The 27,619-nt window shown below is 53.1% G+C and overlaps 1 protein-coding gene across 7 annotated transcripts in view; it reads right to left on the bottom strand.

The window, feature by feature from the left end:
• RTEL1 (regulator of telomere elongation helicase 1) overlaps nucleotides 1-27,619 on the bottom strand; it is a 42,376-nt gene that overhangs the window by 1,720 nt on the left and 13,037 nt on the right. For 5 of the 7 annotated variants that reach the window (XM_046678876.1, XM_046678872.1, XM_046678873.1 and 2 more), the window contains exons 11-30: nucleotides 15,304-15,342; nucleotides 15,156-15,234; nucleotides 14,023-14,120; nucleotides 13,331-13,386; nucleotides 8,760-8,834; nucleotides 8,554-8,635; nucleotides 6,341-6,473; nucleotides 6,109-6,222; nucleotides 5,990-6,030; nucleotides 5,718-5,803; nucleotides 5,476-5,553; nucleotides 4,996-5,073; nucleotides 4,413-4,559; nucleotides 4,216-4,331; nucleotides 3,934-4,057; nucleotides 3,697-3,844; nucleotides 3,432-3,625; nucleotides 2,705-2,797; nucleotides 919-1,120; nucleotides 531-719 (exon numbers count right to left, since the gene is read on the bottom strand). In XM_046678876.1, coding sequence (XP_046534832.1) covers nucleotides 531-719; nucleotides 919-1,120; nucleotides 2,705-2,797; nucleotides 3,432-3,625; nucleotides 3,697-3,844; nucleotides 3,934-4,057; nucleotides 4,216-4,331; nucleotides 4,413-4,559; nucleotides 4,996-5,073; nucleotides 5,476-5,553; nucleotides 5,718-5,803; nucleotides 5,990-6,030; nucleotides 6,109-6,222; nucleotides 6,341-6,473; nucleotides 8,554-8,635; nucleotides 8,760-8,834; nucleotides 13,331-13,386; nucleotides 14,023-14,120; nucleotides 15,156-15,234; nucleotides 15,304-15,342 — 2,172 coding nt within the window. The remainder of the gene's footprint in view (nucleotides 1-530; nucleotides 720-918; nucleotides 1,121-2,704; nucleotides 2,798-3,431; nucleotides 3,626-3,696; nucleotides 3,845-3,933; nucleotides 4,058-4,215; nucleotides 4,332-4,412; nucleotides 4,560-4,995; nucleotides 5,074-5,475; nucleotides 5,554-5,717; nucleotides 5,804-5,989; nucleotides 6,031-6,108; nucleotides 6,223-6,340; nucleotides 6,474-8,553; nucleotides 8,636-8,759; nucleotides 8,835-13,330; nucleotides 13,387-14,022; nucleotides 14,121-15,155; nucleotides 15,235-15,303; nucleotides 15,343-27,619) is intronic. The other 2 variants (XM_046678874.1, XM_046678879.1) reach the window with 2 other exon arrangements.

Genomic DNA, 27,619 nt, shown 5'->3' with positions numbered 1-27,619 from the left:
GGAGTGGTCCCTGGGGAGGAGGCAGGCCTGTTCAGGGGAGACTCGGCCCGCAGCAGGAGGGCTCTGACTTGTGCACTCCCATGACGGCCGAGTGCTGGGAGGGGGCAGGACTTAGCCCATCCCTTAGCTGGAGGGCCAGGCACGAGGACACTTCATGGGCACCAAGCCCAGTAGGGGAAGGAGTAACTCTCAAGCTGGAAAGTACCCCCTCGGGGGCAGAGGGAGGGGTCTTCCTACCCCCCAACCCCTCAGCCCATGACACCTGTTCTCAGGGAGGTTGGGCTGTTCGTTAACACATGGGAACAGAAACTCCCAGGCTCTGGAGATGCAGGGTCCACCCCAGGTAGAGACAGTGGGCAGACGGCTCCAGAACCCAGTACATGCATGATTCGCCAGGTGCATGCCCTGGGGACCCCATACCTCCCCTACATGGCACCACCCTGCAGTGGTGATTCCTGCCAGCCCCCATGTGGAGACAGGGAGGGTGGGCCGAGCTAAGACCCACCCTAAAGCCCCAGGTGCTGCCTCACCCTCAGGGTCTGAGTTTGATGGTCCTGACGGAGTAGGGCCCTGCTCACCGCTGGGGTCCAGGGCCGGTGGTGCCCCCTGCCTTTGAGGAAGGCTGTGCTCAGGCTGGTATCCACAGCCTTGGCCGGTCAGCTGGATGCAGACCTCCTCAAACCGCTGCTTGTGGTGAGGCCGCACGAACTGGTAGAAGCCTGTCGGGAGGAGCATCTGGGCCCATGGGTTCCACATGCCGCAGCCAACATGCAGGGCTGGGAGCTCTGGACCGTGGGTCACCCACCTGCACCTTTTCTAGGGAGCAGGGACAACCGTGGACCCCAGTGGCCTGCCCAGTGTCCTCTGTGGTCCCCACCCCATGACTGTGACACTGCCCTGGGGGACAGGCCAGCGCACCTTGGAGCAGGCTGTGCTTCTTGGGGTCCTCGGCAAAGAGGGGGTGGAGGCAGGCCACCAGGGCCTCGAAGTCATCAGAGCCCTTGTAGTCCTGCAGGGCCCGGGCAAAGGTGTCGAAGCTGGCCTGGCTCAGTGCCTGCTTCACAGCCACCATGAACAGCTTGGCCCTGCCAGCCTGTGCACTGGCTGCTGGTCCCTCCTGCTGGACACATGGCCAGGTGCCCTGTCAGATGACACCGACCCTCCTATGCCCCCAGGGACAGCAGGCTGCTGTGGAGGCTGCTGCCCGTGGAAGGCGGTCTCTGGGGGGGCATGTCCAGCGCCAGGCCTGGTTGGGGTCACCCACGGCAGCCAGGTGGGGCTGGGAGAGAATCCACAGATGGCAGCTCCAGTTTGCAACAGGCATGCCCTCTGAGAGCAGCAAGGGGGAGAGCTTGGGTCTGCTGTCCCCAGACTGGGAGCTCCTGCTGCCCGCCAAGCACCACACCCATGGCAGGCACAGCTGCAGCAATGCCCCTGGTGCAGAGGACAGTCAGCTCACAGCAAGGGACACTCCCCAATGTACTGGGGACTTAAAACGTCCCCATGCCCCATTTCTGCTGCACAACCCAGGCCCTGACGCTGGACTCTCGACAAGGAAGCATGGAAACCAGACAGGCGTCCCAGTCCCTATCCAGCTCAGCCCTTGGAGGCCCAGGGCCCTGGCACCCAGCCTACTTCCTGACAAGGTCAGTCCCCCGGGCACCACCCAGTTCTTCCCAGAAGCCAGCGGAGATGGACAAAGGCAGCAGCTCATGGGGCTTTCCGGAGGCTTCCTGGCTCGGGCTGTAACTCAGACGCTCTTAATTGCTTTCCTCTGAGGCTGGGAACGCAGACCCTCCCCACACTCAGGCACGTCAGCATCTACACTCATGCCAAGAGCCCAGCCCAACCTCCCTCGGGAGCCAGCCCAGCTGAAGGCCCACAGCAAATCTGCTTAAAGGGCCGGGGCCTGACTCCCGCTTGGCATGGGTCTGTGAGGACATTACCAGCCACCCGCAAGGTGCCCTCCCAAAGGAACAAAGCAACAAAATGAAAGCCTCGGATCTGACCGCAAGTTTGCGTGACTCCAAAGTGTGGAGGAGCTACCCCAAGTGGGGGAGACGCTGAGGAGCCCCGGAAATGTGAAGGAGGTCTGAGATGGGTGAGGGTACCACCTGATGCTGCCTGGGGAGGGCACGTGGGAGCTCTGTGCTGTTTTTGTGAGCTTATGGAGGTGAGAAACGGCCTCCAAATAAAAAGTTAAAATGAGAGACTGGGGAGCCGTGCATGCCACGGTCCCAGTGCACCGGGGCAGCGCAAACAGCTGGGATAGCAGGGGGCCCCTGGAGCTTGCCCTGGAGAGGGAGCCAGCAGGACAAACAAGCTCCTCGTTTGGAGGAAAGTCTGAAGAGGCATGGTGTCTGGAACTCGCTGTAAACATTCCAGCCGAAACAAAAGAGGGGGCGAAGCAGGCCTTGGAGCAGCTGTGGACAGCGGGGCCGCTCTCCACTCTGTACCCCCTCAACTCCTGTAGCTGCATGAGGACCCCATGAGAAGACCAAGCCCCATGCCCAGCCAGCTCCCTTCCCTGGGACCCCAGCTCCCAGACGTGGGGACAGCTGAGTTAGGATGGTGAGCAGGCTCAGCCCACTCAAACTTCACACTCTTGTTTGGTTGGGGGCCACCAGCCATGGGCACGGGCACTGAGAGCCACATGTGCCCTGTGGCTCCAACCAGATCCCCACTCTGTGTGTGGCTCACGTACCTGGCCGCTGACCAACCTGATCTTCTTCCTTCCTCCTCTCTGCTCATCCACAGGCCTCTTCTCACTCAAGAGGGACAAAGTAGAGCGATGTGCCTGAGGGCAACACAGCTGTGGTCCTGACCCACACCCTCAGGGTCCCCAAAGCCCCGTGTGACACTGTGCCTGGCCCACGGGGTGGGGAGAAGGGCCCTCTCCCCAAGTCCCATCATTGGCCTCCCTGGTGGCTTGCAGGGGGCAAAGCACGGGAGCGGGTCCAGGGCAAGTGGCTTTACAGTAACTGAAGGGAACTGGAGGGAAGGAACAGGATGCCCACTTCAGGGCCAAGAGCAAGACAGGGAGCAGAGGAGGGAATGGCAGCCAGCGGGAAGTAGGGAGCTCCGGGTCAGGCCGGGAAATCATGGGTTTCTGGGCAAAGGCCCTGGGGCAGAAGGACCAAGACCGCCCACAGCTCAGGCACCCAGAAAGGGCCAGCCTCGGGAGCAGCAGGCGCTGGACCCTGAGTGGGCAGTGTCAGGTTGACTCTCCACAGAGGACCACAATGGGCGTGTAGGAGTGCCAGCTGAGGGCTGGGGGCTATGCTGGGGACACAGTGCTGGCAGGCGAGGGCTGAAACCTCCAACTGCCCATCCGACAAGGGGATTTACAGGAGTGAGTGTGGAAGTGCCCAAGGCTAGACAGGCAGGGTCTAGGTGTCTGTGTCCATCTCCAGGGCCCCTGGCACCCACACCTCCTCCTCCTGGGGGATGGCCTGGTCCCCAGGCCCCCTGGCCAGCTGCTCGCTGTGTTCCAGGGCGGCCAGCAGCCCCATGGGCCTCCGCTGGGTATGGACCAGCTCCTGCTCATACTCCACACACAGGCTGCCCTCAGCGTCCCTGGTGGCCAGCGGTCCTGTGAGAACATAAGTGTGGGCAGCAAAGCACCCTGCAACAGACAGGCTTGGCAGGGCCCTCTAGTCATCAGGCCCAGCATGCCACCAGCCTGGCCACACGCACCTGTGGGTCTCTGCCTCAGGCTAGGGACGTGCACATCCAAAGTCTTGGCTTTCCTTGTGGACAGGGGCCTGGGAGACACGGCCACCGTGACGGCACCTTCTCCCTCACTCAGACTTGGGGCAGCAGCCAGGGGGACCGGCACTGGCATCTGGATAGTCACAAGGTGGTTGGGGGTCCCGCTCAGCCCCTTCCCCGGCTAGGGTGTGAGGGCACAGCCAGCTGGGCGTCTGCACTCACGGTTTTCTGAGCGATGCGGAAGAACTGGGCCACGTCTCGGATGACGTGGCCAAAGCCGTCGTACACCTTGACGTGGGGGCGCACCCAGGAGGGCAGCTGGGCTCTGGCGTCCGCATAGCTGAACCTAGCAGGGTGGTAGGCCATCAGCCCGGGAGTCCTGCCTGCCCCACAGCCCACCTTCCGGGCTCACACTTGCCAAGGGGACAGCCAGCGCTGCTCCCAGGACAACCAGTGCTGAAAGGTGGCAGGGCAGGGGTCTCATGCAGCAGAGGAGAGCCACACCTGTGGTCGCAGAGGAAGACAGCCCCGTAGTCGTGGCGATGCCGGATCACCCGCCCAATGGCCTGGTTCACAGCCCTGGATGCCTGCTGCCGGTACCAGTCACGCCCAGAAAGGAACTGTGGGGGACTTGGTCATGGGGCTTGGTCACGGGGGCACGGAGCCCTCCCTTGCCCCCACCCAGCCCCACCACACCTCACCTGGCCCCGGGCCCCGCCCTGGCCCTTCATCTCATCCAGGAACTGCATCTTGAGGACAACCCGGGGGTCCATGCGTGGGGGGTATGGGAGGCCTGTGACGATCACACCACGGCCATTCGTGTCTGCGAAGTCCAGCCCCTCGCTGACCTGGTGGACGGTGAGAACTCTTTTCCCCCTACTTCCTGCACACAAGCCCAGGGACCTTCCCGAAGGGTCTGCCTGTGCCCAGATCCTCACAGCCACACGCTCCCAGGTATGGTCAGGGCAGGAGAAACCTCCAACCTCGGGTTAGGCCCTCCCTGGGTCCTTGGCTCCCAGAAGCCCATGACCAACTTCTCACACTTTTGAAACCTCCTCCATCTTTCCTGCTGGCAGCCCATGAGTGGGGTCCCATTGCTCGCCCCAGCCAGGGTAGTAGGGCTGTGCCCTCCTGTGTTTGCTGGACGTGGGGCCCGAGGGAGGGGACTGGCCTGTCCCCACCGTGGTGCAGCCCTCAGGTCACAACCCATGAGCCCCCTCAGGTACAGGCACTAGGCAGGAGAAGGCCGGCCAGTGAGTGCTGGGTGGATGCTTGAGGCCTCACCTTCCCCCGGCACACAGCCAGGAACACGGCCCCGCTGGCCCCGGGGGAGGCGACTGTGCTGTAGTAAGCGTCCATCACCTGGGAAGAGAAGCTGCTCAGCCTGTGCCCAGCCCTTCCTCCTCCGGGAGAGACACCCCTGGTCTCGTCCTCCGAGACTACGGGGTGTCTCAGCTGTGAGGCGGGCCAGCAGGGTGCTGGAAGCTCCTTGATGGCATCGGTTCCCAGGCTGACCTGTACCCAGCACCCAGAGTGTTTCCCAGAAAACAGGGACCCAGGGCTAGGGTCGGGGGAGCCCCGCTTCCCTGGCAGTCCCTCAGACATGATGGCCTGCTGCTATCGGCCCCATGCCCAAACTTTCTAAAAGGCGACACCAGGCCCGGCAAACAGCCTGGAGCTGGCCACAGCCCCTGGTCAGGGAAGCAGCCAGCCCAGAGCAGCCATGATGGGCAGCGGGGCCTATCTGGGCAGGTGGGCCCAGACCTCTGACAAGCCGCCTTTGCTCCTCGGCTCCACAAACACGGGCTTCAGGGCCTCCAGCTTCCTGGCAAAGTCCTGGGCCTGCGGGAGGAGGTGGGGTCAGGGTGCCGTTGCACCAGCGCATCTGGCAAGCTGAGGGTGGCTCTGCAGCCACCTTTGCCATCTCAGACAAAGGCCCTGCCAGACCCCTGGCCATTTGGGGCTCCCCTCCCACCCCCAGGAGGACACACGGAGAGGGGACGAACCCGCCAGAACTCCAGGCTTTTCTCCATGACGGGGTATGAAGGGAAGAAGACCAGAAGCCCATGGGGGACCACACGGGCGATGTTGCCTGGAAGGGCCACAGCCTTGGTTAGCAGGAGTGGGGATCTGCACAGGCCCCCCTGGCTCCCCAGAGAGGGCAGGCAGGCCAGGGAACAGAGCTGGGAGTGCAAGACAGGGCTCCCCAGATGCCACAGAATGGGGTGGAGGCCCAGGACAGGCCAGCCTGGATCAAGGGCTTCCAGTGGACACTCACCTAGCGCCTTTCCCAGGGAGGCCAAACACGTGTCAGAGAACCTGCACAAAGTCAGGAGGCTGCTGCCACAAGGGTCCCAGCGCTCCACCCGACCCCTCCGTGCCTGCCAGGCTCCCTACCGTTTGTCAAACGCAGAGCTCAGCTGGGCTCCATCGGGGCCTTTGGGGACGACCCCCACCCAGATCTGATGCTTGTCGATGACATGTGGGTTCTCCAGGCAGACTGGAAAAGGGCTGGAGGCGGTGACAGGGAGGGAGGCAGGCGGTGGCCCCTGTGAGGCCCTGAACCCCCTGTGGCCCATAGCAGGGAGGCTGACCTTGGGACCCCCTGGGGGCACAGGGAAACGCTTACATCTGCATCTCCAGAGCAAAGGAAGACACGGGGGCCAGTGTGCCACTGGTGAGGATGAGGGTGCGGACACCCTGGCGGACCAGCTCGCGCATGCTGTGGCCGGGGCTGAAACACCAGTAGCTGAGCACCTTCCCTGGGGGGTGACAAGTGTGAGGCTGGGATGTGGGGGCACCCCGCAGGGAGGCCCACGGCCGCTGCCCCGACCACCATCCTCGTGTCTTTCTTCCACAGGCAGCTGCTGGGCCCCGTGGCCCACGTGCATGAGTCTGATTGAGGGGGGCTCATCTGAGCCCTGAGCTGAGCGTGCAAGCGGGGATCCTACCCCAAGGGGTCCTGGCAGCAGGACATAGACAGAGCAGCCCCCCTGGGGCAGATGCTGTGGTCACCTCCAGAGAGGCAGCCAACCCCAAACCCAGACTTCCACAGAGGTCACTGTGCTGCTGAGGGTGCAAAGAGCAGGCACAGGGGCCGCCACCACGCAATGGCCCAAGCGCACTCCGGGAAGGAAGCAGGGCCTCCCAACGCTCCGGGCGGGACTGCAAAAGAGGGAGCATAAGCCTGCGTCCCCAGGAGGCAGGAAGCCAGCAGTGACGCCACAGCCCACAAGGTCACGGTTCACAGGGACGAGGCAGTTCCTACAAGGGCCTGGCCGCCGGGGGAGAACACGAGGGCACGGCCCCCACAGGACAGACATGCCTGCCTCCTACTCACTCCCGGTTGGCACCGGAAGCTTGGGAAATTAAAACAGTCAAGTAGAATGACTTTCAATACGACTCTGAAGTCAAGACTAGGTCATAGGTCAGCAGGGACATTTCCAGAAAAGAACAAACTACTTTCTGGGACCAGAGAAGCCTTTCTCACCCTGACGAGGGGGATCTGCCCTGTGATGGGGAGAGCGGCTCCTGGACTGGCCCTGTAACAGCAACAACGGGAGCGAGGGGTGTGCGGACCAGGGAGCAGGGCTTCTCTGTCCAAGGCCCAGCCTTGACCCCCACCTGACCCCTTGCTCACATGTACCCCCAGCTTCCCAGTAAGACCAGAGATGAACTAATTTCCTACAAACACCCAACCCAGGGAGTGGCTGTTTCTGAGAATTCACGTGCTCTTGGAGGAACACGGAAGACAGGGGTACCACACCCCACTTACCCTCGGTACCTGTGCACCCCACCAGCATTAACGCCCACAGGGAGAGGGGGCAAACGTGGAGGAAGGCATCAGGCCCTGCCGAGGCACAGACTCCCTCCTGTGACCACATGGATGCCGCGTGAGGGGAGCACTGGTCTGCCCAACTCTCACGGAAGCCACTTCCTGCTCAGAGAGGCCAAATGAGCTGCCGAGGCTGCACGTGGGCTGCTTGGCGACCGACCTGGCCGTGCTCCCAGCTCTTCTTTCCCGCTCAGCTCCACGGGGCCGGCAGACGGCAGCCCAAGGAAGGGTGTGGCTCAAAGAGGGTCTGGAGAGACTGGAAGGGTGTGCTGGCAGGGCTGGGGGCTGGACCAGATGTGTTGGGCTGCAAATGCCACCCAAAAGGCCAAGCTGAGGAGGTAATATGCTCTGCCTGGGGCAGCCAGGACACTGGCCAGGGCCCACGCACCACGGCCAGGACAGGCCAGCCCCATACAAGAACTGCAATGTGCCCAGCACAGATCCCATCCTTGAGTATCCCCAGTGGCCCAGTGCCAGGACACATGGAAGCAGCTGAGGCCAACGAGGAACGCAGAGCAGGTGGGACACAGGGCTGGCTCTGAGCTCACAGTGGGTATCAGGGCAACAGGGCCGACACCAGAAGGACGTGAGTGACCATCAGCCAGTGGGCCCCTCAGATGTGACCCTGAGGCCTGAGGAGTGGCCTCGGCCCCAGCCTGCCCAGAGTCTGTCCTCCTGGTTAGACACGGCATGAAAGCAGCATGTCTTTACCGACACGACGTGCCGGGGCCTCCCTGTGTGCTGATCTCTCACAGAAACGTCCCCAGTGGGGCAAGAGGCCTGGCCGTGGCCTGGCTTGGCGGAGACCCACGGGCGACTCTGGGCAGGCCTCCTTGGAGGTCTTTCTAGCTCTGACAGCCCTGACTTTGAAAGGGCAAGTGGAGAGGTCACCCGGAAAGGGCTGGACTCAGAGAAGTCGGCCTGGACTAACAGCCAGCCAGGAGACCCACAGCTGGTCGTGCCACCACACTGCAGCGGAGTATGTCCGGGCCCCTGCAGCTCTGCACCTTGCTTTCTGGCTGCTGAGGTGCTCCAGGCATCTGACCGCTGAGCAGTCCTCCGGTGACTGGTATCGGGGTGGATGTGCACCTGGAAGGGCGGAATGGACAGGTGTCCTGAGGCCCAGCCCAGGAGCCCTGCATACTGGAGGCGGCCCCCAGCTTGTAGGGCTGAGACCTCCCACCCGGGAGCACCCCCCAGAGGTGGCCCCTACCTTGTAGGACTGAGAGACCCCTGGCCCCACCATGGAACTTGGGCCACCCTCGGCAGGGTCCATGCTGAACACAATCTGGAAGGCAGAGGTGAGGGACAAAGTCAGCAGGACACACTAGAGGCCACTGCTCCTACTGAGGGACCCCACACACTGAAAGACAGGTGGACGCCCAGCATCGCCATCACCTGCCCCTGCCTTCGAGTCAACAGAATCCCCAGCAAGGAGCTCTAGGCCAAGGGGCAGGAGCACACACTGGCCTGTCCCCTCCCCTTGGGGACCTCACTGCACTGGAGGTGCAGCTGCCCTGCAGGACCCTCTCCTCAGCAACCAGTCTGTATGTCCTCACAGGGACCAGGCCCAGGGGAGCAGCTTCCCTCTCCCCTCTCCCCTGGGGCTGGGTCAGGGGACCAGGGGAGGGGAACCTAGTTTACTCCCACAAGTAATAGGATCCCTAAGTCAAACAAATAGAATTGGACTCAGCCAGTGCAACAAGCCACAAAAAAGTAAAGAGGGATCAACACTGGGGAAGAAGGTACAAAACACTGGATGTTACAAACGATAGAACTTTCTTCATAGAAAATTCAAGAAAACCAAGTGAGAAACGTCTAAAACTAAAAGGAAAATTTAATAAGATAGCTTTATACAAGACCAACAGATGAAAACAATAGGTTTCTTTCTTTTTTTTTTTTCCTGAGGAAGACTGGCCCTGAGCTAACATCTGTTGCCAATCCTCCTCTTTTTTGCTTAAGGAAGATCAGCCCTGAGCTAACATCTGTGCCAATCTTCCTCCACTTTCTATGTGGGTTGCCACCACAGCATGGCTGACAAGTGGTGTAGGTCCACACCTGGGATCCAAACTGGCAAACCCCAGGCCACTGAAGCAGAATGTGCAAACTTAACCACTACACCACGGGGCTAGCGCTAGGTTTCTTACATACAAGCACTGATGGGTTAAAAAGACCCCTGTCACAATAGCAACAGAAAGCATATGATACTAGATATAAAATGCAGAAATGCACTTCGTTTCCTCTGGAACGCAGACTGGACCTCCCTGGGGAACAGAGACCGGGCCAATCTGGAGAAACACGCTCTTATACAGGTGCTGGCTCTCCCCAAGATAACCTGGAAGTCCAGGGCATCCCAGGCAAAACCACAACAGGGTTCTCACAGTGAACAAGCTACTCTGAAATTCACCTGGTGGAGAAAATGCCAAGACATGTTTTAAAGGAACCACGAGGAGAAATTTGTTCTGGCTGATACCCAAACACATCACAAAACCATCGCAAACAAACCGTGCAGCAAATGAGCCGACAGAGCAGGGGCCCAAGTGCTGGGGTCGGGGCCCTGCATGGTCAGCAATGCTCGGCAACTGGCTCACTGTGTTGGGAAGAATAAATCAGACTTCTGCCCTCGCATCACTCTCAGGTGATGTCAGCTGGGTCAGAAGCCACACGCAAAGCTGTGTTAACTCTGCTGTGTGTTGTAGAAGCAGAAGAGCAGGTGATCATCACGGCCCAGAGCCCTCGGGACTCTAATACACGAGGGAGCAGGAGAAACGTGAGCTGACAACGTGAAGCCTCATCTCCCAAGCCCTTCATAAAAACAGAAGACAGGAGACCAGTGGAGGAGTGTGCTGTGTGCATGGATTGATGCCCTGAGTCCTAAGAACCCATGCGGCTAGAGGAAGGCAGGCACCTCGAGGCACCTGGGTTACCCCGAGGTGTGTGTGGTGGGAGAGCACAGTGCAGCACCAGGCACAGCCTGGTGGCGGCTGCGGTGTATCATGTCTGTGTGCGTGCATAGGCACACAGTTTGGCCTAGAGCGTGGCCTACAGATGGTGTGGTCCGTGATGAACACTGAAAGTGATAGGAGCTTCAAAAGCCATCTGTACTGTCCAGGCGGCCAAACGCCCAGCCTCGCACTTCAAGCGTCCGCCCGCAGGGACGGAAACGCACACTGGCCTTGCGCTTCACCAAGCATCTGCCTGTGGGAATGGAAACGCACACGCAATTTTATCATGGAGCCAGGGGCCGCCAGCAGCAGGTGTGAGGCCGCTTGGGGGCAACGGCTTCCTTGACAAACCAGTGCGCCTTGGCCCTGGAGCGGTCCTCACGCCTTGAGGGACAGACAGTTTAGATAAAGGCCAGCATCCTTGCCCAGCAGTGGCCTGCCTGGCAGCACCTGTCACTGCTGTCTCCCTTGCTCTACACGCAGCACTGTCCAAGTGGCTCGCTGGGCCCCCAACCTGCCTGATGCCCACAGCACCTGGGACCATGGGCTTCCTGTCGGGGCTAGCTCAGCGGCTGAGTGAGTCTCACACCACCTCCGGGGCTCCCCTCTGTTGCCGCCTGTTCTCCATCCCGAGGCCCACCTGCCCTGGCATGAGACCTTCTATCTCACACAAACCTGGAGGGCTTTGACTTTGAAGAGCTGCAGAATCTCCGGCTTAGCCGGGGGTCTCGAGCTGCAGCCCTGAGCTTCTCGAGTATTCACCGCAGGCTACCTGTCTGGCCAGCCCACCACTCTGCCAAGGCCCAGCTGGCAGCCAGTGCTCCAGGGCCAGGCCAGCAGCATACCGTGTCCCTGTCCACACCTGCCCAGCGCACTTGCCTCCCCACAGAGCTGCCCCACACTGGCACCTGCAGGACTCAGGAATCAGCTATGAAACAAGCAACTGACCAGTCACACTTCTTCTGGCTGGAGGGGACAGGCCACATGTCAATCTGGCCCGCAGTCAACCCTGGACAGGCAGGGGATGCGGAGTCATCTGCCAGGAGCTACTGAGAGCAGCTGCCAAAGGAAATTCCAGACCAATGGGGTGAGCAGTGTTTGGGTTCCAGAGAATCTGGAGGGGAAACCTGCTCCATAAATGGGCATCCGGGGAGGAAAGGGCTGTGCAGGACTGAGACGGAGGGCTGGAGTTGCGGGGCTGCCTCAGAGTCGAGGCACCTGGGGAGGGGACAGTGGCTGCTGGTGCACTGGCCTGCTCATCTGCAGGGACCCATGAGGAAAGTGGTGGGGAGAAGGGGGCAGAGGGCATTCTGGAGGGACAGGCCCACCTCGCAAGAGCAGGGGCCCGGGGCAGGGCAGCTGGGCAGCCAGGAGCCACAGCCAAAGGAGTCAGGGTTGCCCAGAAGCCCAGCAGTCACACCAGGCCATGGACGTCAGCTGCACGCTCAGAGAAGTGCTGGGAGGACAGGAGAGCAGAGCCTGGCCCCTCCAGGACAAGACGCCAGAACATCCCTCCTCCAGTGTTACGCTTACTGCTTTTCAGCCTGGCCCCAACTCACAGACGAGGAGACTGAACCCCTGGGGGTGAAGGCCAGAGCTGGCCACGGGCAGGTAGCTTGAGCCCAGGCCCCTGGCCCAGGGCCTGAGCCTGGTCTGTGGAAAAGCCGCACCTGGCTCTCCCTGGGCTGCAGCTGCACTCCTCCTGGCTCCTCCCTGCCCGTCCACCCCATGCCAGACCTCCCAAGGCCAGCAGCACAGACACAGAGCAGCCGCACTGTGAACAAGGCTGGTGTGGAACCAGGGCCGTCAGGCCGCCACACATCCAGGCGTGCCCACGCCAGCCCTCACGACCTCGAGCGCCCCAGTCACCCCGATCACCCCAGGCTAGATGTGCAGTGTGGAGAGAAGGCACGCACAGCACGACGTGGCACGGGACCTCCCGTGCCTCAACCAAGAAACCTACCAAGGACCAACAGCTGCTGAGGGTCCTTGTCAGAAGGGCCTGGTGAGGCGCCAGAGGGGCCAGACCACCTGCAAATGCCACTGGCCCCTGGCAGCCTGCCAAGCAGCCTCCCAGCTGAGGGGGAGCAGGCTCTGGCTCGTCCACTTTAGCTGGGGAAGTGGCTGTGTTGGGCCCGAGGACAGCATGCTGGGGGCAGAGAGGGCGACGCCCAGCAGGCCTGAGGCACGTGATGTCCCCACTGGTGGCCTGGCCAGGGAAGAGTGGGGTCTGCACGTGGCAGAGGAGGGGCTCAGCCACCCCTGCGACTGTCCCCACCCCACCCTAAAGCAGATCCCAGAGCCCAGAATGAGGCTGGCCGGCTCGGGGGACGTGCTGACCATGCCTGCTGACTCCACACACTGGCCCACGGGCATTACCTGGACACCCTAGATGTAGGAACACTTCTCTGGGCATGGCTAGCCTGGTGGCCAGACACAGGGCTGGGGTCACAGTGCGTCCCCGCTCTGCGAACATGGGGTCAGGGGGAGAGTCTACGCCCCCCACTCTGTGAGGGGTTCACGTTTTGACTTTCCTCTGAGAACTTGTTTCAGGAAAAAATCTGAGAAAACGTGTGGGCAGCATGCCAGGCAGGAGCTGCTGGGCCTGTCTAAACACCAGGGGCACTGCCAGCATGGCCGGCTCCCTCGGAGTCCACGGGGTGCCCTCAGGACGAGCGGAAAGGAGCCTACGGGTTGCTGATTTGAAGCTCATGGGGTAGGCACCGTGTCCTGCCTCCAAATCAGGAACCAATTACCACTCTGGAAGAAGAAGCAAGTGCCCACGCAAACTTCCACCAGGAAAGGAGAGGCCGCGTCCTCCTCAAAGGCTGGTCCTTACCTGGATGATGTCTGCGAGCTTCTGCAGTCCTGCTGTGTTGGTGAACAGCCCCGCACCTGTGAGAGCACAGGCACTGACCATCCCACGCCATCAGGGGAGGCTCCAGACCCTCGGCCTCAGGAGCCAGCGCAGCTCATGCCGCCAAGCTCCGCCTCGACCCAGTTTCGGCCATGGGGTGAGCCCTCAGAGGGCAGCTTGCCCACTCTTCACAGTGTAACTCCAGGGGGGCGGGGGGGGCGGTCAGTGGGATGAGAAAAGAGACTCTGTGGCCAAATAAGGCTGGGGAGGCTTGGGCGCCCCCCCAGAGCCCAGGAATGAGGTAAGGCCAGTGTCCAAGGTGAGACAAGACCCTCCCCAGCAGAAGTGGGTTCTGCAGCATAGCCTCTGGGAAGTAGTCCCATGGAAACCCTCTGAGTGGACACGGGCCACAGGCAGGGTGGGGAGGTTGGGGAAGAGGCCAGTGAGACCCAGAGCTCACTGACCCAACTAGGACCCTCGCTGCTCTCCTTAAAAGGGGCTGACAGGGAAATGCCAAAGCTGGATGGTGCTGGTCACATGGCACAAATGCCCCAATCAGAAAGGGAGCTCCAGAGGCCAAGTCCCTGCTCCTGAGGGTACAGCAGTTGCAGCCCTGAGCCAAGGCCCCAGGGAGCCTCAGGTGGCCACAGACGCAGGGTGGGCTGGGGACTCACGTCCTGCCAGGTGCTGGATGATCTGGTCCAGGGAGTCCAGGATGCAGCCCTTGGTCTGAAACGTTATCTGGGCTTCAGCAAACAGTTCGAAGATGTAGCTGCCGACAAGAGAGGAGGCTCAGGCCCGCGGGAGACCACGCGGAGCTGTGGGAACCCAATGGCCAGCAGCCTTTCAAGTTTCCTTCACTCAGAAACAAGCTGTGAGCCCTCTGGGGGAGGCGAAGCCTGGAGGGAAGAGGCCTCTGCCCTCAAGAGCCCAGGTTGGGGGAGAGCTGCTTGCTGGAGACCTGCCTTCCGAGGAAAAGGTAGAGCCCCAGGGCTCAGGCCTCAGATGGGGGTCAGGAGGTGGTCATCAGGGCTCCCTGAGGCGGTGGCTGTGGGCAGGGACCCTGAAGAGCAGCTGTGGAAAGAGAAGGTAAGGAGCGCAGCGGAAGCTGGAGGAGGACCAGGGAAAGCCCTGTGGGTCTGGGCACATGGAGGGTGGGCGGGATGGGGCAGGCAGAGGAGCTTGGTTCATCTGGGAAGTGACTAGGGGCCCTGCAAGGGGCTGAGCACAGTGAAGCAGATAGGGGCTCAGGGAGAAGGCAGGCAGCCCAGTGCTCCAGCCCATTCCGGAACATTCCACACCTCAACAAACCCAGGCCTGGATCCCAGCACAGCTGTCAGCTGTGCACTAGCCACGATCCCTCATCTGCCTACAGGAAATAAACCCTGCTGCCCCGGGCTGCTGAGAAGACTGGAGGTCTGTGGAATGCTCAGAACATTCTGGGCCAACTAGAGGCCTAAAGAGGTGACAGGTGGCACTTCTCATCCTAACAGAAGATGCACACGGAATCAGGTGTCTCGTTCTAAAAGGTGACTGCACTGGAAACCAAGGGCTGGACCAGGAAGACTCAGCCCCAGCAGTGCCAACAAGCGTGTGGTCCCAACACCCTCAACCATCCAATGAAAAGCTGGCAGCCCCTCCTGGGCCTCCCAACATGAAACAAGCCCCACTGGTGTGTGACACCAGCAACGCCCACCGGGTGGCCAGGGCCAGGTGGAACACTGCAAGGACAGAGCCCCAGATACCCATTTTCCATCTCAGCACCAGGCAGAGCCGGGGGTCAAGGGGTCAGCTCCCAATCCCTCACCTCCCTGGCTTGGTGACGCCGTTGTCATCTCCAGGCAGCTCGACAGCATCAATGGCCCCCTCCAGACGAAGCAGGATCACTGAGAGACAAGGGCTGGTCAGGGGCAGGTCCCACCAAGCAGAGAGCAGGAGGGGAGGGAGACACTTACTTTTGAGCTTTGCAATGTCTTCCAGCTCCATGTTCAGCCCTGGCAAGAGAAAAGCGGGCAATGCACTGCCTGCACCACCCAGCTCCACCACCCGCCTCCAGAAGAGCCGTGCCTGGAGTGTCCACGTTGGGAGGCCAGGAGACGGGAAGGAGAGGAGGCTCTACAACCCCTGCAGCCCGGACTTGACCTGGAAGCAGCAGTGTGAGCTTACGGGTGTCTCGCCTTTAGAGACACTGTGTGAACATGCACATGTGGACACGATTTCTAGCTCCATCCACCAGAAACCCAGGACAATGACCAACCCAGCAACAGGGAGTGTCCCAGTGCCCGCACCGTGGGTCTTGCGATACCATCTCCCATCAAAAGAAACCAGGGTTTCTTGGAGATGTGGCTGATTCCAGGTCTGAGGCAGGAAAAGCACGGATGAGTGTGGAACATGCTGACTCCCCATCAGCCACCACTGGGCCACGTCAAAAGGACACAGGAGCCAACGAGACAACAGCTGAAGATGGGACCCCTGAGTTCAATAGTGATGAGACTCACAATGAACTAACACCATCATCTGTGTTTAAATACACATGCCTGCTGATGACATTAAAAACTACTCCCCTCCTGAGGGTGACAAGGGACCAATAATAAGTTGGGAATACAGGAGTGATGTCAGCATCATGGCAGAGTGAGCTTTCCCAGTACTCTCTCCCCTCCACCAAAGAACAAAAAAGATATTCACACTCCAACAGAGCACATCCACACACAACACAAAAGACATCGGAGAGATCCAAGCAGCCATACTATGACAGAGGGCCGAGAGGTGGGAGCTCCCCTTACAGCAGGTGGAACGGGGTAAGAGAAAACTTCGCTCCCTCCCCAAAAGACTGGGATCCGGCACCACATGCGGCCTCTGAGAGGGAAGGAACGGGGGAGGGGATACTCGTCCTCGGGAACATCAAAGATCCCTGAGATACCTCGCAGCCTAGGGGCAAGCCCCTACCAAGGTGAAAGCTAACGCAGGGGTGACTTCATCAAGCCAACAACCCAGGAGAGCAGATAGCGAGGGCAGAGCAAGAAAACCCAGAGAGCACGCAAGAGAAAGCGCCCCTCCCACAACCCGCCCAGTGCCGGTTCAGTGCCTGGGATCCTGGCGGAATGCAGAGAGCTCAGAATATGCAGTGCTTGACCCACACCCAGTGGCAACAGGCGGTAACTGCGACCAAATAAAACCATGCGCAAAAACAGAGCCACGCCCTCTAGCAGTATCAAACATCATGTTAAATCTCCAGACCAGTACCCAGACATCGGTCCTGAAGACACAGAAATATGTAATCTGAATGACAAAGAATTCAAAATAGCTGTCATCAAAAAATTCAACGAGGTAAAAGAGAACATAGAGAAACAATTCAACGAGTTCAGGAGCTACTTCACAAGAGAGATTGAAACTATAAAGAAGAATCAATCAGAAATATTGGGGATGAAAGACACAATGGAAGAGAGAAAACAAAACATGGATTCCCTGAATGCTCGAGTGGACATCACAGAGGAGCAAATCAGCATAATCAAGGATAGACATGTTGAAATGCTCCAGACAGAGGAGGAAAGAGAAATACTACTAAAAAGAAATGAAGAAAGTCTCCGAGAAATATCTGGCTCCATTAGGAAATGCAACATAAGAATTACAGGTATTGCAGAGGGAGAAGAGAAGGAGAATGGAGCAGAAAGCTTGTTCAAACAAATGATGGCAAAGAATGTCCCAAACCTAGAGGAGATGGAAATCCATGTGGAAGAGGCTTCCAGATCTCCTAGACTTGTCAATGTAAAAACACCTACTGCAAGGCATTTAGTAGTGAAACTGGCAAAAGTAAATGACAAAAAAAAATACTAAGGGCAGCAAGGCAGAAGAAAATAACCTACAAAGGAACCCCTATCAGGCTCTCAGCAGATTTCTCTGCAGAAACCGTACAGGCTAGGAGATAGGAGAGACTAGAACGACATATTCAAATCTTTGAAGGACAAAAACTTTCAGCCAAGAATACTCTATCCAATGAAAATATCCTTCAGATATGGAGAAATAAAAACTTTCCCAGACAAACATAAGCTAAGGGAATTTGTAGCTACGAGACCCCCGCCACAAGAAATCCTCAAGAAGGCCCTCATACCTGAAAAAAAAAAAAGAGAGAGAAAGGAGTTACAAGCATGGAGTAAGAAGATAAATAGGTAGGCAAAAGCATAAAATTGTAGCTATACATCAGAACAGGTTAGCAAATACTCAAGTATAGCATTAAAGATAAAGGGAAGGAAAACACCAAAAACAAAGATAACCTTGTCATTGTAACCATAAAATCATAACACAAGATGGAATAAGATGTGAGAAAAACAACTTAGGAGGGGAAGAGGAAAGGGACTGAATCAGTTTAGTCTAAGAAAATAAGAGGCTATCAGAAAATGGAGGATCTTATCTACGAGATTTGAATACAAACCTCATGGTAACACCAAACAAAAAAGCACAACAGAGACACAAATAATAAATAAGGAGAAAACAAAGAAACACAACATAAACTACATAATTCAATTGGTAGACCAAAATACACAGGACGAGAAACAAAGGAAATGCAGGAGAACTGGAAAACGAGTGATAAAATGGCAGCGTTAAGCCCTCATATATCAACAATCACCCTAAATGTAAATGGATTGAATTCTCCAATAAAAAAACACAGACCCAACAATATGCTGCCTCCAGGAAACATATCTCAGCTCCAACAACAAACACAGGCTCAGAGTGAAGGGATGGAAGATGATACTCCAAGCTAATGGCAAACAAAAGAAAGCAGGTGTCGCGATACTTATATCAGACAAAGTAGACTTCAAGATAAGACAGGTAAAGAGAGACAAAGAGGGACAGTATATAATGATCAAAGGGACACTCCATCAAGAGGACATAACACTTATAAATATCTATGCACCCAACACAGGAGCACCAAAGTACATAAAGCAACTATTAACAAACCTAAAAGAAGGTATTAACAGTAACACCCTAATAGTAGTGGACCTCAACACTCTACTCATATCAATGGATAGATCATCCAGACAGAAAATGAACAAAGAAACAGTGGAATTAAATAAAAAACTAGACTAGATGGACTTAATAGACATATATAGAACACTCCATCCAAAACGAGCAGAATACACATTCTTCTCAAGTGCACATGGAACATTCTCAAGGATAGACCATATGTTTGGAAACAAGGTGAGCCTCAGTAAATGTAAGAAAATTGAAATAATAACAAGCATCTTTTCCGATCACAATGCTGTGAAGCTAGAAATTAATTATAAGAAAAAAGCTGAGAAAAGGACAAAGACATGGAGACTAAACAACATGCTATTGAACAACCAATGGATCATTGAAGAAATTAAAGGAGAAATCAAAAAATATTTGGAGACAAATGAAAATGAAAACATACCATACCAACTCATACGAGATGCACCAAAAGCCGTATTAAGAGGAAAATTCATCGCAATACAGGCTCACCTTAACAAACAAGAAAAATCCCAAATAAGCAATCTCAAACTACAGCTAACTGAATTAGAAAAAGAAGAACAAACAAAGCCCAAAGTCAGCAGGAGAGAAATAATAAAAGTCAGAGCAGAAATAAATGCTATTGAAACAAAAAAGGCAGTAGAAAGGACCAATGAAACAAAGAGCTGGTTCTTTGAGAAGATAAACAAAACTGACAAACCCCTAGCCAGACTTACAAAGAAAAAGAGAGAGAAAGCTCAGATAAATAAAATTAGAAATGTGGGGCTGGCCCAGTGGCCGAATAGTTAAGTTTACGCGCTCCGCTTCAGCAGCCCAGGGTTTCACTGGTTCGGATCCTGGGTGCAGACATGGCACTGCTCATCGGGCCATGCTGGGGCGGCATGCCACATGCCACAACTAGAAGAACCCACAACAAAAAATATACAACTATGTACCAGGGGCTTTTATCTTTAAAATAAATAAATAAATAAATAAATAAATAAATAAATAAATAAATAAATAAAATAAAATTAGAAATGAAAGAGGAGAAATAACAATGGATACCACAGAAATATAACAGATTGTAACAGAATACTATGAAAAGCTATATGCCAATAAAAGGGACAATCTAGAGGAAATGGATAAATTCTTAGACCCTTACAACCTCCGAAAGCTGAACCAAGAAGAAACAGATAATCTGAACAGATCAATCACAAGGAAAGAGATTGAAACACTAACAAAAGTCTCCTGAAGAATAAGCCCAGGACCGGATGGCTTCCTCGGAGAACTCTACCAAACTTTCAGAGAGGATTTAATACCTATCCTTCTCAAGCTATCCCAAAACATTAGGGAAGATGGAACACTTGCTAACACATTCTATGAGGACAACATCATTCTGATACCAAAGCCTGACAAGGACAACACAAAAGAGGAAAACTACAGGCCAATATTGCTGATGAATGTAGATGAAGAAATCCTCAACAAAATATTGGCAACACAAATACAGCAATACATCAAAAGGATCCTACATCATGATCAAGTGGGATTCATACCAGGGACACAGGGATGGTTCAACATCCGCAAATCAATCAATGTGATACACTACATTAACAAAATGAGGAATAAAAACCACATGATCATCTCAATAGATGCAGACAAAGCATTTGACAAGATCCAACAGCCATTTATGATACAAACTCTTAACAAAATGGGGACTGAAGGAAATTACCTCAACATAATAAAGGCCATATATGACAAACCTACAGCCAATATCATACTCAAGAGGGGAAAAGTGAACGCCATCCCTATGAGAACAGGAACAAGACAACGATGCCCATTATCACCACTCTTATTCAACGTGGTACTGGAAGTTTTGTCCAGAGCAATCAGACAAGAGAAAGTTTTATAAAAGAAATCCAAATAGGGAGTGAAGAAGTGAAACTCTCGCTGTTTGCAGACATGATCTTATGTAAAGAACACCCTAAACAACCCATCAGAAAATTATTAGAAATAATTAACAACTACAGTAATGTTGCAGGGTACAAAATCAACTTACAAAAATCAGTTGCATTTCTATACTCTAATAACCAACTTACAGAAAGAGAACTCAAGAATACAATTCCATTTGTAATCACAACAAAAAGAATAAAGTATCTAGGAATAAATTTAACCAAGGAGGTGAAGGACTTATACAATGAAAACTGTAAGACATTATTGAAAGAAATCGATGATGACATAAAGAAATGGAAAGATGTTCCATGCACATGGATTGGAAGAATAAACATAGCTAAAATGCCCATACTACCCAAAGCAATCTACAGATTCAACGCAATCCCAATCAGAATCCCAATGACATTCTTCACAGAAATAGAACAAAGAATCCTAAAATTCATATGGGGCAAGCAAAGACCCCAAACTGCTACAGTAATACTGAGAAAAAAGAACAAAGCTGGAGGCATCACAATCCCTGACTTCAAAATGTACCTCAAAGCCACAGTAATCAAAACAGCATGGTACTGGTACAAAAACAGACACACAGACTAATGGAACAGAATTGAAAGCCCAGAAATAAAACCGCACATCTACAGACAGCTTAATCTTCGACAAAGGTACCAAGAACATACAATGGAGAAAAGACAGTCTCTTCAATAAATGGTGTTGGGAAAACTGGACAGCCACATGCAAAAGAATGAAGGTAGACCATTATCTCACGCCATACACAAAAATAAACTCAAAATGGATCAAAATTTGAAGATAAGTCCTGAAGCCATAAAACTCCTGGAAGTAATATAGGTAGTACACTCTTTGACATCAAATTTAAAAGCATCTTTTCAAATACCATGTCTTCTCAGACAAGGGAAACAAAAGAAAAAATAAACAAGTGGGAGTTCATCAGACTACAGAGCTTCTGCAAGGCAAAAGAAACTAAGATCAAAACGAAAAGACAACCCACCAATTGGGAGAAAATATTTGCAAATCATATATCCAACAACGGGTTAATCTCCATAATATATAAGGAACTCACACAAATGAACAACAAAAAAACAACCAGCCCGATCAAAAAATGGGCAGAGGATACGAACAGACATTTTTCCAAAGAAGATATACAGATGGCCACCAGACACACGAAAAGATGTTCAACATCACTAATCATCAGGGAAATGCAAATCAAAACAACACTAAGATACCACCTTACAACTCTTAAAATGGCTATAATCACTAAGACTAAAAATAACAAATGTTGGAGAGGGTGTGGAGAGAAGGGAACCCTCACACACTGCTGGTGGGAATGCAAACTGGTGCAGCCACTATGGAAAACAGGATGAAGACTCCTTGAAAAACTAAAAATAGAAATACCATATGACCCAGCTATCCCACTACTGGGTATCTACCCAAACAACTGGAAATCAACAATCCAAAGTAACATATGCACCCCTATGTTCATTGCAGCACTATTTACAATAGCCAAGACATGGAAGCAACTCAAGTGCCCATCGACCAATGACTGGATAAAGAAGATGTGGTATATTTACACAATGGAACACTACTCAGCCATAAAAAAGACAAATTCATCCCATTTGCAATAACATGCATGGACCTGGAGGGAATTATGCTAAGTGAAATAAGCCAGACTGAGAAAGACAGACACCAGATGATTTCACTCATATGTGGAACGTGAACAAACACACAGACAAAGAAAGCAGTTCAGTGGTGACCAGGGGAAGGGGGTGGGGGAGGGCACATGGGGTGAAGGGGAGCACTTATGCAGTGACAGACAACAAATAACGTACAACTGAAATCTCACAATGATGTAAACTATTAGGAACTCAATTAAAAAAAATAAGTTGGGAATAAATTCAAACTCCCAAATTTGAAAATTGGGAAAATAAAGGGGGGGAGCGGGAATCAAGCGTTTATCCTGCCTTCCTACAAGAATGGTATCACCATGGGGCCGGCCCAGTAGTGCAGCAGTTAAGTGCACATGTTCCACTTTGGTGGCCCAGGGTTTGCCGGTTCAGATCCCGGGTGCTCAGCAAAAAGAGGAGGATTGGCAGCAGATGTTAGCTCAGGGATAATCTTCCTCAAAAAAAGAGAATGGTATCACCAAACAGCAGATGAGGTGAATGGTAACTTTATAAAATTATTCCTGACCAATTCAATGACAGAGTCAGCATGTCCCTCCCCCCTCAGAATCCCCCAATAATTAATGAATCTAGGCACTGAGCATAACGGCATTACTATCAAAACAGTGAACCCACTGCTGTGTGCCTCCTGATGAGAAAAACACACCACCACCTGAGTCCAGCAAGGGCCACAGCGGATCTCACCATCTACACGCCAGGAAGAGAGGCCTTAGGAGAAACCAACCCTGCTGGTACCTTGATCTTGGACCTCCAGCCTCCAGAAGTGGGAGAGAATAAGTCTGTGCCGTTGAAGTCACCCAGTCTGTGGTATTTTGTTGAGGCAGTGCAAGCAGACTAATGCACACGGGAACTCCATGTTTAACTTTCTGAGGAATAGCCTGCTTTCCATAGCAGCTGCACCATTTCACGTTCCCACTAGTGATGTACGTAAGTTCCAGCTGTTCCACATCCTCATCAACTCTTGTCACTGTCCATCTTGTTGATAATAACCATCCTCCTAAGTATGAAGTGGTATCTCATTGTGGTTTTGATTTGCATTTCCCTGAGGACTAATGATGTGTCTTCATGTGCATACTGGCCCATTTGTACATCTTCTTTGAAAAAATGTGTTTATATCATTCGCCCATTTTTAAACTGGGTTATCTTCTCCTTGAGTTATAAGAGTTTCTGACATATTTTAGATTGGCAAAAAATTCCCTCTGTTCAGTGGGTTATCTTTTTGCTTTCTTGATGGTGTTCTCTAAAGCACAAAAGTCTTTAAATCTGATGATGTCCAACTTATCTATTTCTTCTTTCGGTGCTTGTGTTGTTGGTGTCATTTCTAAACAATCACTGCCTAACGCACGGTCATGAGATTGACACCTATGTGAATAACCCCCACTCCTTAAGTGTGACCTTCTCCAAAAGAGGACAGAGTGGAAAGGAGGGGCAGACCCTCCTTCCTATCAGGTGAAGACCCTGATAGAGATGACCTCAGCCAGGGGATCAAGGTCGACATCAAGAGTTGTCAGTCACACTGAGTTGACAGTATGGACACTTGATAGCATGTGACGAAAAGGTCAATTTATATCTGCGCTCTTCTTCCCACAACCCCAGTAAATCCAAGAGAAAAACATCAGACAAATCCCTATTAAGGGACTTTCTACAAACACCTGACCAATCCTCCTCCAAAGCATCAAGGTCCTCAGAAACAAGGAAAGTCTGAGAAACTGTCCCCGATAAGAGCAGGGTAAGGAGAGGGGACTAGTGTCCTGTGGTCTCCCAGGACAGAACAAAGACAGCAGGTGGTAACTAAGGACATGGACCACTTCACATCTATTAGGACAGCCATTATTGAAAACACATAGTCCCTGAATTGCTGAAAAGATGTTTAGTTTCACTTCTAAGAGAAAAGCAAATCAGAATCATATCAAGACCCATTTTCATCTATTAAAATGGCAAGGGTAGGGTCCGGCCCCATGGCTGAGTGGTTAAGTTCGTGCACTCCGCTTCAGTGGCCCAGGGTTTCACCAGTTTGAATCCTGGGCGCAGACATGGCACCGCTCAACAGGCCACGCTAAGTCGGCGTCCCACACGCCACAACTAGAAGGACCCACAACTAAAAATATACAACTATGTACTGGGGGTCTTTGGGCAGAAAAATGAAAAATAAAATCTTTAGAAAAAAATGGCAAGAGTTAAAAAGACTGACGTCATATTCTGCTGGTGAGGCCCTTAGGACACAGAGGCTTGTGCCTGCTGCTGGTGGGAATGCAAACTGCTCCCCGTGACCAGGGCGTCTGCAGCATCTGACAGGGCTGCCAACAAGTCACTGTGAACTCCACAGCCCTGCTGCCTGGAATTTACCCTGAAGAAACACCTTGAGGGGCCAGTCCCATGGCTGAGTGGTTAAGTTCGCACACTCTGCTTTGGTGGCCTGGGGTTCACCAGTTTGGATCAGTGGCGCGGACATGGCACCGCTCCTCAGGGCACACTGAGGCGGCATCCCACACAGAGGAACTAGAATGACCTACAACTAGAATATACAACTATGTACTGGAGCTTTGGGGACAAAAAAAAAGAGGAAGATTGGCAACAGATGTCAGCTCAGGGCCAATCTTTAAAAAAAAAAAAGAAACACCTCAAACATGATGAAAGTACGGATGCACTAGGTTATTCGTGACAGCACAGTCTGTCACCACAAAACACTGGAAACAATCTTCATGCCACACCAATGGCTGGACAGACATGGAAGATCCAGAGGAGGGAGCCAAGAGCCGAGGAGAGGGGTCTCTGTGAGGTGAGGCCTCCCAGGACGCCTCAGAAGAGCAAGATACAGACAAGTGTCGACAAAACACAACACAATCCTGTGTGTGGGAGACAGAGAAGAGTAAGTAAAATATACCTGTATCTGCTTCTTTTAAAAAAAGCAAAGAAAGGGGGCTGGCCCCGTGGCCGAGTGGTTAAGTTCGCGCACTCCGCTGCAGGCGGCCCAGTGTTTCATTGGTTCGAATCCTGGGCGCGGACATGGCACTGCTCATCAGACCACGCTGAGGCAGCGTCTCACATGCCACAACTAGAAGGACCCACAACGAAGAATATACAACTATGTACCGGGGGGCTTTGGGGAGAAAAAGGAAAAAATAAAAAAATTAAAAAAAATAAAAAAAAAAAAAGCAAAGAAAGAATAAACCGGAAACTAATAGGACACTTACCTTGACTGAACTACGACTGCAACCTCTGCAACCACGTTAATGTTTTGAATACTCAAAAAAACAGTAATGATAAAATCATCACGAATGGAGAAAAATGGAGTAAAAAACGAAATACAAACAGAAACAAATGAGCCTAAAATGAATAATATAACCACAATGAAGCAGGAGGAAATAACCCAAGACTCTTTTGAACGTAGTATTTTGACCATGTGGTCTCAGACTACTGACAAAAAGGATGTGCACACATATCTAGGTCCATTGAGTAGACTTTCATTCCTCACAAGTGGGTTAGCAATTCTAAAACAACCATGTGAGTGTTCTAGGATCAAACAGGTAAGTAAAATACTGAGGAAAACGGAAGCTGCTTTTCTATGATTAGAAAGGTGTTACAAATATGGGAGGGGAGAAAGCCAGAATGAGCTGTGTAGCACTGGACTAGAACTGGAGGCGGGAGCGCGAGCTGACCATTCTACACACACTGGCACGTGAGTGTGGGCGAGTGAATGAATGTAAATACTCAGATACTGAAATAGAGGGCGTAAGTACGTAAAAGACCTTCCCTACAGGAGAATTCCAACTAAGGAATGAAGAATAAGAACATTCGCCATTTTGCAAACATCATGGTAATTATTAATTCAGGGAAGAACCATTAACAGATGCCACAAATTAGTTAAGAATTACAAATGGGAAAACAGTAACTTCACAGCAGAAAAACCAGGCAGGCATCGTTTAACCGTGATCGCCAATAATGTGACAGACATGCTGAGTCTCATGATACGCTGGACTGAGGACACAGAACTTCTGGGTTATTCCTGCCAAAAGACAGCAACTTGAATCAAACCACAAGGACACATGAGACAAATCCAAGCTTCCAGGCGAGCGGGGGGCTCCTGGGGACCTAGGCCAGAGAGATTCAGGAGGGCTCAGGCCAGACCTGTTTTCACGCTGCTGCTGCCTCTCCTCCTACTGACACACTATCTGCCTTTCCCCCTCTTGTTGTCTTGTGAATATACAGTACAATTTTCCACAGGCCACATGTGGGAGGCTGAAATGGCCCCCAAAGATGTCCCAATCCTGGGAGCCTGTCAACATGCCACCCTCCACGGCAAAAGGGACTGTGCAGGTGTGATTCAGTCAAGGACCTTGAGATGGGAGATGACCCTGGATTCTCTGGGTGGGTCACTGTCAACACAGGGGCCCTTCCAAGTGGAAGAGGGAGGCAGGGTGCCAGAGTCAGAGGGGATGGGACGATGGAAGCAGACGCTAGAGCGCTGTGGGGCCACGAGCCTAGGAATGGGGTGCCTCTAGAAGCTGGAAGAGGCCAGGAAACAGATTTTCCTCTGGAGCTGCCAGAAGGAAGCAGCCCGCTGACCCATTTTGGACTGCTGAGAACTGTGAGACAGTAAGACAGTAAGTTTGTGCTGCTTTAAGCCACTAAGTCTCTGGTCATTTCTTACAGCAGCAGTAGAAAACACACACAGCATATGATGTGTGATATCACAGCACATCAAATTTTTTAAATACAGTTACTTTTTCAGAAAAGTGTTTTGTTAACATGTTATAGATTGAATTATATCCTCCAAAAAGATACGTTCAAGCCCTAATCCCTGATGCCTGTGACTGTGAGCTTATTTGGGAATAGGGTCTTTGCAGAGGCACTCAAGTTAAGATGAGGTCATAGTGGACTAGAGTGGCCCTAATCCAGTGACTAGCGTTCTTAAAAGAGGAAATTTGGACACTGACACAGGGGGAGAAGACCGTGTGAAAAGGGAGCAGGGGCTGGAGTGATGCATCTACAGGCCAAGGACTGCCAGCAGCTACCAGAAGCCGGGAGACAGGCCTGGAACAGATGCCCATGGAGCCTCCAGAAGGAGCCAACCCTGCCAACATCTGGATTTCAGACTTCTGGCCCCCAGAACTGAGAGGACAGATTTCTGCTGTTTTACTCCTCCCAGTTTGTGCTACTTTGTTTCGGCAGCCCTAGGAAGCGAATACAACGTGTCATGGTCTGTTGTTTAGATGAATAAGCAAACGAATTTTTAAAAATTTTTCAGTTTTCATTTCTAATACAGTGATTATTGATAGATAAACTCACATAAACCAAAGTCAGTGAGTTTTAAGAATATAAAGTTTTAAGGATGTAAAAGGTCCTGGAGCCAAAACGTTGCAGAACCTCTGTGCTAAACAAATGTATTTACAACCCCTCCCTGCACCAACGCAGGTGAACGAGTGCATCAGAGGAGGCCAGAGACCCACGCCCAGAGGGCAGAAGGAGTTGCCTGCTGAGAAGGACAAAGAGGGAGCCCACCCGCCAGGGGACTGTTTCCTTCGGGGTCTGTTCATGGGCATGACTGTAAAGGGAACGAGGAAGCTGAGGCTGTTCTCGCCCACACCCCATGTCCCACATCTGAGAGAAAGACACAGGAGAACATCTGACGATGTGCACAGTCCAGGGTATAAATGCTAAA

The sequence above is a fragment of the Equus quagga genome, chromosome 12 (assembly GCF_021613505.1).
Source record: "Equus quagga isolate Etosha38 chromosome 12, UCLA_HA_Equagga_1.0, whole genome shotgun sequence".
NCBI lineage: Eukaryota > Metazoa > Chordata > Mammalia > Perissodactyla > Equidae > Equus > Equus quagga.
This window is presented reverse-complemented; position numbering and strand designations above follow the sequence as displayed.